Source organism: Electrophorus electricus, chromosome 15, assembly GCF_013358815.1.
Source record: "Electrophorus electricus isolate fEleEle1 chromosome 15, fEleEle1.pri, whole genome shotgun sequence".
NCBI lineage: Eukaryota > Metazoa > Chordata > Actinopteri > Gymnotiformes > Gymnotidae > Electrophorus > Electrophorus electricus.
This window is the reverse complement of record NC_049549.1, coordinates 11790083-11804403: the sequence shown is the minus strand read 5'-3', so window position 1 is coordinate 11804403 and position 14321 is coordinate 11790083. Positions and strand designations below refer to the sequence as shown.

Genomic DNA, 14321 nt, shown 5'->3' with positions numbered 1-14321 from the left:
TCTATAAATATAATTACAAATATAACTCACACCCTGCTATATTAAACACTTCAGTTAATTGTCATTGTCAGTAGAGTACTAGTCAAAAAAGTCTTCAAACAGAGCCATAGCTTTCCCCATTAGTCACTACAATCGCCCCCCCGTCCCCCAACCCCCCCCCCCCCCCCCCCTCTTGTTCTGACTATTAGAGTTGTTCAGCTTGTTCATGTTCCTATTCCACCTCTTGCTTGAGAAAGCATCGCATGATTGCTGGTAGGTTTGCTCACTTACACACACGACACACATGCTCTTTTATAATGAATAGAGACCAGGGCAGCTTTGGGAATTAGTGGGTTTAGGGTTAAGGGTTAGGGTTTGAGGATTAAAGCTAGGGTTAGGACTAGGGCTAAAACCGTAGAGTTAGTATCACCTGGCTCATTAAAGGACCAGGACCTCATCTTTGTAAAGAACCTTTGGTACTATTATGACAGGTACTTTGAATAAACTTAAAATGGGATCCTACTGGAATTACTACAGAAAACCTTTTTTTTCTGAAAGGGATTTAAAAATGAGAGCTCTCTTGGACCAATGGACCAATATATCTGTCTTCTCTCTCTCTCTCTCTGTGTGTGTGTGTGTGTGTGTGTGTCGTCCAGAACAAGTACATAGAGCGAAAGCACAACATGCTGTAGATTCCCTATGATGTCATACCTGACAGAAACTAAATGAAATCGCTTTCGTGTCAAGGCGTAGTTCCCTGTTTCGGCCTCTTATCTAAAGTCGCGCTCTGCTACAGACCAAGATGTTACGCAGCTACCTGTGAGTAAATTAAAACCTTAAACTCTGTCTTTGTATCAAATATGACAATTCAGTTTATAGATAAAGACATGTCCTTATTATTCTCACGAGAAAAGTAAAATAATTAACGATAAATATGCTTACAGAGCTATCTCCTTACAGAGATCATCTGACAAGCTAAAACTAAATCAGTTCGAATCGACAAGTCAATAATTCGTACAGTAATAAAAAAACAAACTTGTTTTTTTAAAAATTGCCAGCTACTTTCATATTATATGTTTGATGGTTTTCCGAGAAACTGTTGTGCTCTGATCTACTCACGTTACTGATCTTTACAACAACGGAGTGTTTATCGAGTCCTGTAAAGAGACCACGACAGAGGACAATCTCTCTTTCTCTTTGTCACGCACCCACACGGACACGAAGAGATTGTTTAAATTATAAATAACAATATCCTTTAATTTGTGGAGAATGGTTTCTAGCTTTTAATACTAACCTTGCGCTCTGCATCCGGAAGGAAAGCCGGAATAAATATCTAAATGTTCCGAAGAGAGGCGTCAACAGTCTACATTAGCAGCTGTATTTCATTCATTTCCCCCTAGGCTAATTCTTTAAACATTGAGGTGTACACATGTTCACTTAAACTATGACTTTTTTTTATTCCTGACACGGACTTGGTGACATAATGCAATTTCATGCATACTGGAAAGAGCTAAGAAAAAGGAAGCAGCTCCTCTCAGCCTTTCCAACAGGCTTTCCCCTCAAAGCCTTACGCACGTTTTAAACAGTTCACCCACAGTCCGATATTTGAAGCGACTAATAACGTCGAGGTCGCTACTTACTGCTGCCCAGCACATGACTGCTCGAAGATTGTTCACTCAGGAAGTGTAAAAAGGCAGACTAGTGTTGTTCCCCCCATTGTCGTATGTGCACTTTCACGTTGGGTTAGCTATGAAGACTGTTGTCTTTTTTTCAGGTTTCTTCTGGGGGTCATCTCAGCGGGGCTGTCATTGATCTCCGGTAAGACCGCTCACGAACTCATGGGGGGTATTTCATAAAGGAGGGGTTTGACCCTGCGAACCGGACGACTAAAGCCAAAAACACAAGCTCAGGAGTGTCCCTCACCGCTCGAATTTTGCTAACGTTAAGTACCCCCAGAAGACCTACATCTGCCCCGTGGGCGTGGCCATGTGTCCAGGACGAGGAGCATCTGCACGCGGAACGAGCGTTTCTCTCACGAGCTGCTTCGTTGCGGCGTTAACACGGTTGCAGAAGGCTTGTAACCTACAGAGCCTACAGTGGACGAGCTGAACCCCCTTAGGTGGGGCTAAATGTAGGCTATGTGTACTAGCTTGCTGCAAGGCCTGTGTGCACACAAAAGCACAAGAGTGTCGTCATATGTCTCCGAGAATGTGATAAGTGTCCAAAATGTTCGTGTGGGATATTGAAACTTTTGCAAATGCGGTTAACAGTTAAATCAATTTAGTCGAAACGCATAGTGTGAGATGCTCACCAAGCCTGTAGGCTGTTCAAACAGAAATGTCCTCATACGCATAAGCAAGCTAGATACCTACATATACCTACAAACCTATACTTTTGAATGATTTTAAAGGTGTTCTAGCTCATGTCTTACATAATAAATTAAAAAGACAATTGCAACCTCCAGACCACCAAATCTTATTCTAATCCAATCAACCTTGCCAATAAAATGTATGATGACGTTCCTGACGTCTAATGTGTGTGTGTGTGTGTCTGTGTGTGTGTGTGTGTGTGTGTGTGTGTGTGTAACAGCATGCTCAAGGGTTTGGAAAAGCATGTGTTGCAGCATGAGCATGGGTGTGCAACTTGGTGTGTGGAGCAGTGTCATCAGCTGTTTGTGTTATAGTGGTATAACAGCACATGTGAGTGTGTGCGTGTAACATTGTGGTATGGAAGGGCATACTGCAGTTTGGTGAGCCTTCCAATAACAGGCTCCTGTGAAGTACTTCCATTTGATAAAAAACTGAGAGATGTGTCCCTGTCGTTTGTGTCCAGGAGATGTCAATCCAGTTGTGAACCTGACGGGAGTTGTAGAAGGGAGCGTGCGCCTGCATTGCCTGTTCAGTAAAAATGAGACCATTGTACGGATATACTTCCAGAAGAAGGTTGAGAATGAAGAGCAAATCTTTATCATTGGGTATGACAGTAAAAAACCCCTGGAGGTGCCAGAGAAGTACAGGAACAGGTGCAGCATGGACAAACAGGCTGCCACCATGGAACTGTCGCAACTCACACTCGCTGATGAGGGCGTGTACTTCTGCATTGCTTTTAACAGTGCTTACTGGACTACTCAGACTACATTTCATCTCACGGTTACAGGTACAAAACCTTTATGCACACACACACATAAACAAACATGCTCATACACAGACTTTCTCATATACACAAAATGCCCTGTTTGTTATATTTTGTTATACTATTGCACATATTTCTGACAGGATGTCTTCAGAACCAGTGTATCCTTACCAGATCCTGAGTGTCATGAAGACAGCATAGCTTTGCATGCACCTGTTTTCAAATGTCAGGTTGATGGTTAGGGTTGTTTTGTTACAGTATCACTTGGGTCAGGGTATCTTAATGCAGCACTGTGTGTGTGTGTGTGTGTGTGTGTGTGTGTGTGTGTGAGTGTGTGTGAGGAAGTGAAACATTAACAGCTCTTTGGAATTTTCTCATTGCCTCAAATGCCCATATCCACTTACAGCAAACTACACCGTTCCTGAGATCAGCTCGTGGCGTTGCAGTGAGCCTGGCTTCTCTGGCAGCCTGCCAAGCTGCACGGTCACCTGCTCGTCATCAGGTGGATACCCTTGGAGCAACGTGGGATGGGCTGTGGATGGCGGAAACCCTGGTGACGTTCTGAGGGTAGCAGGCAACACGAGTGAGCAGGACCCGCACTCCCACCTGTGGAACGTGTCCCAGAATGCCACGCTGAACTGCACCCGGCCAGTTAACGTCACCTGTGTCGTAGGGGGCTCCATCTCCTCCCCCATCACCTTATGTGCGTACGATGCCCTCGCAGCTTCCACACAAAAAGCCTCAGCATACTTCTCACGGAGACGATGTTTGCCGGTCTGCCCCAAACCATATGACGTGATTGAGAAGAAAACGAACAACCGGCTTTGTGCAACGTGTCACGCACGTGGCAGCCAGTAGACCTTCGCAGATGAAAATGCGGATAAATCTTGTGATTGCTTGAACGCTACAGGCAAAACGAAAACAAAGTAAATATGGGAGCTTGCAAGCTCATGAAGGTGCTTTTCGCTTTGTGCAATCCTCGCGAACATCTTCTCCAGAAAAAGTACACTGAGGCCTTGACACACCTGGTGTAGTGCAGGCACACAGCTAACTTTTCATGGATATTGGTAGCACTGCATCCAGAATCCCCTACACTGGCCTACAGAATCGTTTGGCTTAACAGCACACATCAGATTTCTGCTTATTTCATCTTATGTCGTTCAACCTCACAAAGTTTGTGTATATGTGTCGCAGGGGAGGAAGGGACTTACAGAAACGGCTGTGTGTTTTCTACAGGTACCCACCTCCCATCCTCTGTGGACTGGAGTGTGATTATTGCATCTGTTTTGTTGCTTCTTCTCATCATCGTCATCGCTGCTATTTGTACAGCGAGGATGTGCCGGAGACCACAACACCAAGGTACGGCCTCACACACTGGCACTCTCAGACCCTTCTTAAATTCTCCCTCACGCACTCGCACACTTTCAAAGACTCTCACGTAATGTAAAACATTCACATACTCAGATGTGTTCTTGCATGCTTTCATGATCACTCATGTATTCCTAAATGCTCCAACACATTTTTATTTGTTTGGATAATGTGCACGCCTTCAGAATCATACAGATGTATTAACTGCCCCCTTTCTGTGACTCCTTTTCCCTCTGCTGCTCTCTTCTTCTCACTCCATTTTTCAGTAGAGCAGGGTGTTGAAATCTGGCCATTAAAGTGAGTATATCCGTTCTTCTCGCAAGCTCTCTGCTGTGATCTGGCGCTCGGAGAACGGCCATGTTGACCAAGCCACGTCTTTTTCTCCAACTAGCCCTCCCGCTTTGCGGGGTCAGGCTGGCTGAGGCCGGCCAATTTCAACCCAGGACATTCCAAAGTTTCAGAAGAACCGTGAGGTACCAAGGACTCTCACAGTTCTGCAGGTCCACGTGTGTGTGTTATATGGATTACTGAGCGGATGGACTATTTTGAGTGACTGGCTGAACAACCCGACAGACATGAACGTGATTACAATGGACTTTTGAAAACAGTGCCAGAGCTGCATCGTTCGCTGGTTTGAAATCTGAGCAGGTTTTTTTAACACTGAAAGATCACTGTAGAATACTACAGTTTGAGTTGGGTGACCCTGGAATGATACAAACATTTAAGTGGGCACCCATGTAGTTTCAGACATACTCAGTACCTGTGCTGCTTCCAGATTCTTTCAGATTATTTTAGCAACCCCATACACTCCCATAGCTGCACTGACACGAAGAGAAGCACTTTCATGATAACATGTTATCATTACTTTTTTTCAGGGGAAATAGCTGAAAGTATAGACTATGTTTAAAAGACTGAAAGTGTATTTTTTATTTGTTTTTGTGTAAAACTTGAAGCTGACGTTCTTTCGAAACAACTGGTTTAAATGTTGTTTGCTTTCTTTACACCACTGTTATATAGTGGTCATAATTGAGGCTACAGTTAATGCCATTACAAGCTAAGTCACTGAGAGAAGAACAGTGTAGATGCCTTAAGTTCTGGTTCAGAGTGAGAACAGTCAGGAAACGTTCTTGAGAACAATTTAACAAACGTAAAATTTCACATTCCTAATGCAGTCCAGATAAATTCATGCGAGTATTCTAGAATTCCCTCAAAACGAGAATTAAGCTTTGAAGACACCAACCTAATACCTCCTATAAATGCACTGTGAAAACAAAATTTTAACTTTTTTTTCCCCAAACTACAATAGGTGAGCCATATAATACACTTTCTGGCGTTGGTTTTTATATGTTTTTTAAACGGGTAACTTTGACTTGAATTTTGTAATACTTATTCAGAAATAAAGCTGGTATTACACTTAAATTGACCTTCAAAAATGTAGGATGTCTAGTTTTCGCCTCTGCTAGGCCACATCCCTCTTTAGTGCCCAGGAATAGTCTGCCAAAATAGAGCAGATCCTCTTTCCTTGGTAGCACCTTTCCCCCTCATAGATGATACATAATAACATTTGAGAATAATAGAACAACAACAAAACAAAAAAACTATGGGAGATAGAGAAATTCTGAATACATATTTGAATTCAGCTTGCAAAAAATCCAAAATAAACAAGTATTTTACTACAGGAAACAAAACCACAGTAATACCAACCTAAATTTTAGACTGGTTTGCCATATTCTGTGTGGTTGTCGAGAAGTCTCTAGAATGTTCTCCTCCATTCAGATTGGTTCATTAGGCTTGTAAGGTTTTGGGTTTTCTGGAATATTATGAAGCCTGTAGCTAGAATTAGGATGGTATTGGTGGTGAGACAGTACAATTAAGTTGTCGGTGGGGTTTTCTTGGTGTAAATAAGCAAATAAGTTGTATGCAGATAAGCTCTTTATAAGATTCTCAGAAGTTCATAAAAGTAACGACACATATGGTATCAGGCAAAATATTTGAGAACAACAGCCTGAGCTTTTCCATATAACAGACATTTTTTCATTGATACGCCAGCAGATTTGATAGGTTGTGGCACTGTGAGTCACCTGTCAGCGCTTCGGTGGTATACATGTTTTCTCTTCATTCATTTCCTTAAGGGAATATTTCTTTTCTTTTCCATTTTCCGTGTTTTATAAATAACGGTGGTATAATGATGTTAAGTTATATTGACCATTTTATATGAGATGAGAATGTGGATAAGGATATTTAATAATAAAAAGACCATAAAAATGTTTAAAAAACAGCTAAAATCTTGAACCTTGTGTTTTTTACTTCTCATTTTGCTGGTCTGTATCGCCGACTAATCAAGACTGTTGTACTACGCCACGCTGCTACAGGAATGTACCAGTAGTTCTGTTCGAGTTCTGTTAATGTCATCCATTTTTCACTCATGTCAACCCCTATGACACCCCTATAATGCACGGATATAGTCATTATGCTAACTAATCACACTCCCTGTTGGGGCCTTCAGAGTAGGTCGGTGATTTCTCACAGATGATTCAGTCCTATTTTTTAACCACTTGTTCCAAAAGCCAACCTGCCTAAATGTTGATTCAGTATCAGAATGCTTCATCATGAAACCACCAAAGAGCTGTTGGTTTACTCTTGGAATGCAGTTGGTTTTGTTTGCGTGTGGCTCTACTGTCTGTAAATGCTTGTTTATATGCCTGGATGTGCATGGCACCTTGGGTACAAATTAAATGTATCCAGTTCAATTATTTTAATTTCAATTCAGCTACATTTTGTATTGTATTGTATATTTATATTTATTGTATATTTATCTTTCTTCATGCAGTTTCTCAGACTTGTGCTTTGTAATTTTATGTTTGCCAAATTCCCCTAAGAATGAGACTGCACCATATGTGGAATTTTCCCTAAATATATGTTTGTCCCTCTGAACACATTTCTCATAAAGAATATTCTAGAATATTCATTAGGGAATCCCGGTCAAGAATTGTAACTGAATATGTGTCTTTAAACTGTAAATAATCCTGCTTTGTAGTTCTGTATGAATATATTCATCTTCTTCTACCCCAGTGTTAATAGAGTGCTTCAGACTACATGCTCACACATCCAGCAACATATTTCTTACTATCTGTGTTATCTGTTGCCGGTTTAATCATGTTCTCAAACGGATTATTAATTTTCTAAATTATTATTGCCTCTTGTGTTATCACTGAAGCACTGAGCTGGCTCATACTGCCATGCCATCTAAACTCCAGATCCTCTCATTAAAGTTCACGTCTAAAGAGAAACCATTCCCTGCACCCCCCATACACACGCGCGCATACACACACCAAGCTGAAAACCAACGTTTCATTTCTCTTCATTTGGTACAAAAGCATACTTAAATAACAAGCTTGTTTTTTAGATTTTGTTGACATTTTTACAAAGATAAATTAGCATTTTATAATACATTAATGACAACAAAAATAAAAACTACAAACCCTAGTTTCTGTACATATTAACGAAGGAGCACTTCATGACGTTCAGGGTAATGTGTGTACCACCAGCACACATGTCTGAGGCACTTTAGAAATATGTAAAAATAGAATTTCTTCAGAGCTTTATACATTCATTACCTCCTGTCATTGATTGTCTTGCAGGAACTCATCAACCAAAATAAGTCTGACTCGTTCATCTTAACTGTGAGTGAAATGTGGATGTTTGTGTGCAGACAACATATTCTCTGTGTGTGCATGGTGTGCGTGGGCCTGTGTGGGGGTTAAGTGTGTGTGTGAGTGTGTGTGTCTAACAGCATATTTGTTAAAAAACAATGTAGCTCTGTCTCAAAGGGCTACAGCGAATATTTAAGATTCATGTGAATGGAAAACTGGATTCTGGATTCTTGCTCACCACCTTTTGGATTCTCAGACATCAGGTCCAACCCCGGATGCGTTAACACACAGCATCCCAGAACAGGAGGGCTTTCAGGGGTCAGACCACTCCCTGCTTTTACTGCTCTTGGCCAAAGCAAAATGTGGATTTGGAAACAGCCCTCCTCAACTAAGTGGCTTTGCGGATACCTCCCTAACTCTAGAGGATTTCTAGAATACCAGAATGTTCCATACTCTAGACAGCCCTGCAGGGTTCTCCAAATCTGTACTGAGGAGGGTACTAATCTAGGTGGTGCTGTAGAATCTTAACCCACTAAGATTCTAGCTGTCAGTCCAGAGGTCCAATGAAGGACATACAGAAAAAAAGACTAGACAGCTGTGTTTCAATGCGAGGTAAACTGTGCGGTTCACTGAGGAGTGGAAACAAAATTTCCCAGGTGTCTTTGCTGCAGTACAGCTGCCACAGTGTAGAAGCGGTCCGTCTCGGCAGGCCAGATGTGGCGCTTCGTTAAACGTGCTGAACCTCCACAGGGCAGAACTTCGCCTGCTCCTTCACGCCGCAACACTGCTGCAGAATCAGCGCTTGCGACTTCCTGCGGTGCAGCTACTGCAGAACTAACATCAGAACTTCCTGCCGTAACACTAATGCAGAATTGACCGCATTTGCCTCCCGCTGTAACGCCGCTGCAGCATCGGCCTTGCCGGAAAACCGTCGCTACGGCCCATCGCCTGGGACTGTGCTGTGTCACCATCCAGTGTAAAATCATCTGGTGAAGCTTCTCCACATAAAATGATTGAGGAGCTGTTAGTGCTACATGAGTCTGTGTCCTGAGAGAGGGAGTGGTGGGGTTGTAGGAACAGAAAATGTCCACAAGGTGGCGCGCTAGTTCTTTTTCCTTTCGTTCCCTCTTTCCGTTCTCGTGCACTTGTGTGTTACATTCTCCTCCTTCCTCCCAGCTGCTGTTTGACTTTGTGTCCTGGACCCCCTTTCTTCGTTCTTCCATTTTATTTCTGAATTCCCCGCCTCTTTTTCCCCGCTCACACCACGGTCTCGCTGCCCTTGCTCGCTTTGCCCCAGCCGTCGGTGGCCTGGTTGCCCCGCACGCCCCTGCGGGAGTGGAGGAGGCGGAGCGAGCAGCGTTGCCAAGTGTGCAACGTCTTGGCCGACCACACCCACATGCCGCTGGTGATGCCCACCAGCAGCGACATGAAGATCCGCAACAGCTCGGCCGCCACGTAGGAGTCGCGGGGCGTCTGGTGGAAGTCCGCCCATTTGGAAATCTGGTAAAAGTAGCAGGCGATGACGCAAGAAGCGGGCACCGTGTAGAGCACGGAAAAGACGCCGATCTTCACCATGAGCCTCTCCAGCTTGTCTGTCTTGGTGCCATCCTTCTGCAGGTTGGAGCGGATCTTGAAGAGCGCCACGAGCCCGGCGGCAATGAACAGCGTCCCGATCACCAGGTACGTGAACAGCGGCGCCACCACGAAGCCCGTCAGCGCGTCCAGGTTCTGGTTGCCCACGTAGCAGAGGCCTGCGAGGTCATCGGCATCCACCAGCCGCATGATGAGGACCACGATGGTCTTGATGGCGGGGATGGCCCAGGCGGCGATGTGGAAGTAGGAGCTGTGCATCTCGATGGCCTCGTGGCCCCATTTCAGCCCGGCGGCCAAGAACCAGGTGAGCGTGAGGATCACCCACCAGATGGAGCTGGCCATACCAAAGAAGTAGGCCAGCAGGAAGACGATGGCGCAGCCTGTGTTCTTCAGACCCTCCTGGGCCAGGATGGGCACGGCGGCCTCGTCCATGTCGCAGGAGATGCGCTCGCGGCCCGCCGTCAGTCGCACCAGGTACGCCACGCTATAGACGTTGTAGCACATGCTGAGGAACATGATGGGCCGCTCGGGGTAGGCGAAGCGGCCCGAGTCCAGCAGGAAGGTCAGCACGGTGAAGGAGGTGGAGACGAAGCAGAGCACCGCCCATACCGCCATCCATACGTCGGCGAAGACCTTGGCGCGCCGCTGGTGCAGGCCGGCGTCGTAGCCGCACTGCAGGGCGCAGCCCTCGCTGCGCTTCACCCAGACGTAGCGGTCAGTGGCGCCCCCCGCTAGGGCCGCGCACTCCTCCTCTTGTGGGTAGAGCGGACGCAAGTGCAGCGGCCCGTCGTCTTCGGGCGGGCCCTCCATGCACATGTGATTCTGGTCGTTGGTGGGCGGGAACAGGCTGCAGTTGAGCAGGTCGGGCCACGTGAAGCCGAATTCTTGAAGCACGGGCAGGCAGCGGTTCCTCACCGACATGCACATGCTGCCGCACGGGCCGATCGTCACCGGCACCTTTTCCGTGCACATGGGGGCATACACGGAGCACAGGAAAAACTGAGGGGGCAGAGGGAGAGAGAGAGAGAGGCAGAACAAATGTATTAAAAGAAAGAGAAAGCACTAGTCACTATTTACAGCATGGAAAAAAAAATGCTCCAGAGCTGTTTATTTGGAACAGAGGTCACATTTCACTGATATACTAGTAAATGACCCATGAAACAGAGCTAAGCGATGTAAACAATATGTGCGTGTAAGCACAGATCTTTAGGTCTGTGGGACAACACCTCCCCAACATGCACATGACCAGCGTTAACATGCACACGGCCAAGTCTCTGCACTGTCTGCTGGTGTTAAGCACACTGCTACACCACTGAATCTGATCCACTCTGACTTCATCTCAGCCCAATCATGTCACTGGAGATTTTAAATGTCCAAGCTATTGCTGCTAATATGGGACTCCGGGCTGTTTGTCACGTCCATGTGTCATATTCTGTGGTTATATAAGCAGGGAAGCTGCTCCTGCCCATGTGACTGCTACTCTTGACGTGCTCACTGCACACAGGCCCTCTTCTTTCTAATGGCCCCCAGGGTCCCCTGCAACCCAAGGGCGATTTAGTACAGCAAGGGAGGTCCTTGCATAACAATGGCAAAGCCAGCGATACTACAACCGCTGTGACGAAGCATCAGTGTGACCTCGGTGGAAACCTCCCAAAAGTTAGTCATTGCATCTAAAAATAAACTGAATAAAACCTCTGACATGTGTTTGTGCTATGTGTGCCATAATAATTATTGTTTGCGTTGGATCCATTTTTGAGATATAATACTGTATTACTGTGCTATAATTCCATATAAGTCTATGACTGAGAGTGAAAGTGCATTAAATTCCAATCAACTAAAAAAAATAAATCACAGTAAATCAGTGCAGTGGTACATTAGTACAGAAGTATATCAGGGTGGTGATATGTACAGGAGTATATATTATTACAGTATTATATCAGTGCTATAGTATATCAGCACAGTAATATAGATAGTATATAGATAGTACAGGCATGAAATAATATATCAGTGCAGTATTATACCAGTGCGGTAGTATATCTGTGCAGTGTAACACCAGTTTAGTATTATACCAAAGCAGTATATCTGTGCAGAAGAGTGTGTCAGCGCTAAACCAGCAGTTCACTAGTGTAATATCTTTCTGATTTAAATCAGTATCTCAAATGAACCTATACACGTGGCTGGCACTTTTAATATCCCATCTCTGCGCACTGTATTGACCAAAGGCGTTTAAAAGCCTCAGTTGACAAAGACCGCTCATGGCGAATAACATAGCTCATTAAAGAGGTTAAGAATGCATAACAAATATCGGAAGTTTTAACCTTCGCGGATGTACATGTGGAAAAGTAAGTCAGTGTGCCTACTCAGAGGCTGCTTAGGTGTTTAGGTGTAACGTACCACCTCCAGCTGAAAAAAGCACATCCCAACTGCAGTTCAACCAAACTATGCAGGAAAATCCAGAATAGAAACAAGCTGCAGTTCACACTTCACTTTGCAATTTACACACTGTCCGGCAGTGCTGTGACACGAAACATGACCTATATTCCGATATTTAATGTGAATGCAGTCTTGGAGCGTCTTTTGAAGCCAAACATGGGTACTGAAAGCAGCTTTAAGTTATTTGTGCGAGTTTAACTATTAGGATGCATTTGAAAATTGAGTATGTTCACGTGTGTGTCGGCTGTTACGTGTCGCTCTTTGCTGAGAGAGGTCGTCTATGCAAGCAGAAGAACTGTCTATGTTTGTGTGTGTGTGTGTGTGTGTGTGTGTGTGTGTGTGTGTTTGCGTGCGCACGCCCGCGATGGTAGTTTAATGGGACTGTACTGAGGAGAGGAAATGTCGGATTTTCGCTGCGGTCATTCGGGAACACATTCCAACCGCTAAAGGAAATTATAATATAAACTCTTACATACTTCAAACCTACACCGAAACTATAGTCAACTGGATACTGGACTGGGATCAGGAAGATTATCCGACTGACTTAGTAACCTGAGCAGCTAAAATACCAAAGTACAGTATATAGTTACATGCAGCCTCCTCTACTGCTGCTGATCCAAGGAAATCGCTCCTTAAGGAACTTTTTCTCCGCGGGAAATTAATAAAACAATAAGTATGTGTTCTCCGTCTCTCTCGCTCACACACACACACACAACCTGCTGACCGCTTCGTATGTTTTGTAACTTTTACAGCCCTCATGCCTACATTCCAGGCAACCGTGGGAACCCGCGCAGGCTGCGGTGTACAGTATCATCCGCGAGACGCGCTCGGAGCTCACCTTTAGCTGGCTCGAGCAGCCGTACTGTATCAGCGGAGTGAACGTGGTGAGCTGCAGCTCTGCGTCCGACTGAAGAACGTTCCCTACGAGATTCGGCATCTTTGTGACATTATATCCCAGATCCTGACACATTGAGATCCGGATCGGGTCGCACGTCATTTCATCATCATCCCCAAAAGCGTGAGCAATCCCCAGGTACAGACTCCACACTATTGAGTGAGTCAGTAGCGCGAGACCAAACCGATAACTTAAACCCATTCTGCAGGAAAAAAAAATCCAGGAGAAAAACAACTAAGGGCGAAATTCCAAACGGTACTGTGGATATCTAAACGGGAATGCGGAGTTCAAAAGCAATAATAATGTCAATAATAAAACTTTCCTTGATTTTTTTTGCCAAAATGGAGGGAAACTTCCCTTGAGAACGTATCGCTCTTAAACCCAGTTACAGCCTGAAATAGTGTCCGCGATCCGCGGGCCAGCAATCCTTCCTCACATGAGTGGCATATATCACAGTCCCCCTTCACGTGCTGCGATAAATGCGGGGTCTCGCGCTTGCTGGAACTCCGGCTCGTGGATCTTGGTCCGGTAACGCCTGGATCTCACCGTGTCCCAGACGCCTGGGCAGTCGCGCGGTTTCTGTCCAGCCCTGGTCTGCCCGGTTTGGTGTAGACGAAGCAGGGACTAAATTAGCCAATGACAGACGAGCCGATGGCGAGTAAGGGCGGTGTCTTCGCAACCCATAATAGATCTGAACTTCTCACAATGGGGGGGCCTGAAAACTATCCCTATTAGCGAGATGCTTGATGTACTTCAGATGTAGAAATCCAAGTGGCAGTGAAACTGTATTGGTATTCTATGTATGCTATGTAAATCACATTTTGAAATTATGCAATTATCTATGTAACTGTAAACACTAGTTAACTGGTAGGCCGAGTTGTCACGTTATTATAATGGGTGTGCAAGTAGAGAAAATTGCCTTAACTTAGGCAACGAAAACCTTTTTTTTTTTTTTATTCTTTTGACAATTAATTATCATTAGAGGCGCCCGATAGCGCGAGAGGGCGGAGGCTTTGCTGGAATGCAAACGCTTTGTTTTTGTTTACGTGTGTTCCAGGAACTCCCGGGCAGATCCGACTGTAGATAACCGCCAGGTCTTTGCGTTCTTCTTAAAGACACCGTGGTCGCGCCACGACAGAGCAGCGACAGCGAGATTGCGTCTTGGAAGGTAGAATCAGAGGTCAATATCTGCATGCATTGACCTAAACATTTAAAACGGACCGGCCTAACTAAAGCGCGGCGAGGCGGAACGGAGATTACTAGCTAAA

At 45.0% G+C, this 14321-nt stretch overlaps 2 protein-coding genes across 3 annotated transcripts; one reads left to right on the top strand and one right to left on the bottom strand.

The window, feature by feature from the left end:
• Positions 1-213: 213 nt before the first annotated feature.
• Positions 214-7545, top strand: LOC113588552 (T-lymphocyte activation antigen CD80). 2 transcript variants are annotated; one of them, XM_027027793.2, is made up of 8 exons: positions 214-252; positions 636-798; positions 1754-1797; positions 2812-3135; positions 3518-3814; positions 4348-4470; positions 4749-4776; positions 4871-7545. In XM_027027793.2, the coding sequence occupies exons 2-8, from the start codon at positions 782-784 to the stop codon at positions 4899-4901; spliced, it is 864 nt and encodes a 287-aa protein (XP_026883594.2). In that variant the 5' UTR covers positions 214-252; positions 636-781; the 3' UTR covers positions 4902-7545. The 2 variants fall into 2 exon arrangements, with proteins under 2 accessions (XP_026883594.2, XP_026883593.2); XM_027027792.2 differs by having other exon boundaries at positions 4746-4776.
• A 267-nt stretch (positions 7546-7812) lies between these two features.
• On the bottom strand, positions 7813-14085 carry fzd4 (frizzled class receptor 4). The gene is made up of 2 exons (XM_027027789.2): positions 12997-14085; positions 7813-10724 (listed from the first exon to the last, which is right to left on the bottom strand). The coding sequence occupies exons 1-2, from the start codon at positions 13252-13254 to the stop codon at positions 9390-9392; spliced, it is 1593 nt and encodes a 530-aa protein (XP_026883590.2). The 5' UTR covers positions 13255-14085; the 3' UTR covers positions 7813-9389.
• Between the last annotated feature and the right edge of the window lie 236 nt (positions 14086-14321).

What these genes read in the sequence shown, in the direction of transcription:
- LOC113588552 (XM_027027792.2), top strand. An exon ending in GGGGCTGTCATTGATCTCCG is followed by an intron (nt 1,798 to 2,811) that starts GTAAGACCGCTC and finishes GTTTGTGTCCAG; the next exon opens with GAGATGTCAATCCAGTTGTG. An exon ending in GTTGAAATCTGGCCATTAAA is followed by an intron (nt 4,777 to 4,870) that starts GTGAGTATATCC and finishes TTCTCCAACTAG; the next exon opens with CCCTCCCGCTTTGCGGGGTC.
- fzd4 (XM_027027789.2), bottom strand. Translation starts at nt 13,254, where the DNA reads ATGGGTTTAAGTTATCGGTTTGGTCTCGCGCTACTGACTCACTCAATA. An exon ending in GCTGCTCGAGCCAGCTAAAG is followed by an intron (nt 10,725 to 12,996) that starts GTGAGCTCCGAG and finishes CTGCCCCCTCAG; the next exon opens with TTTTTCCTGTGCTCCGTGTA.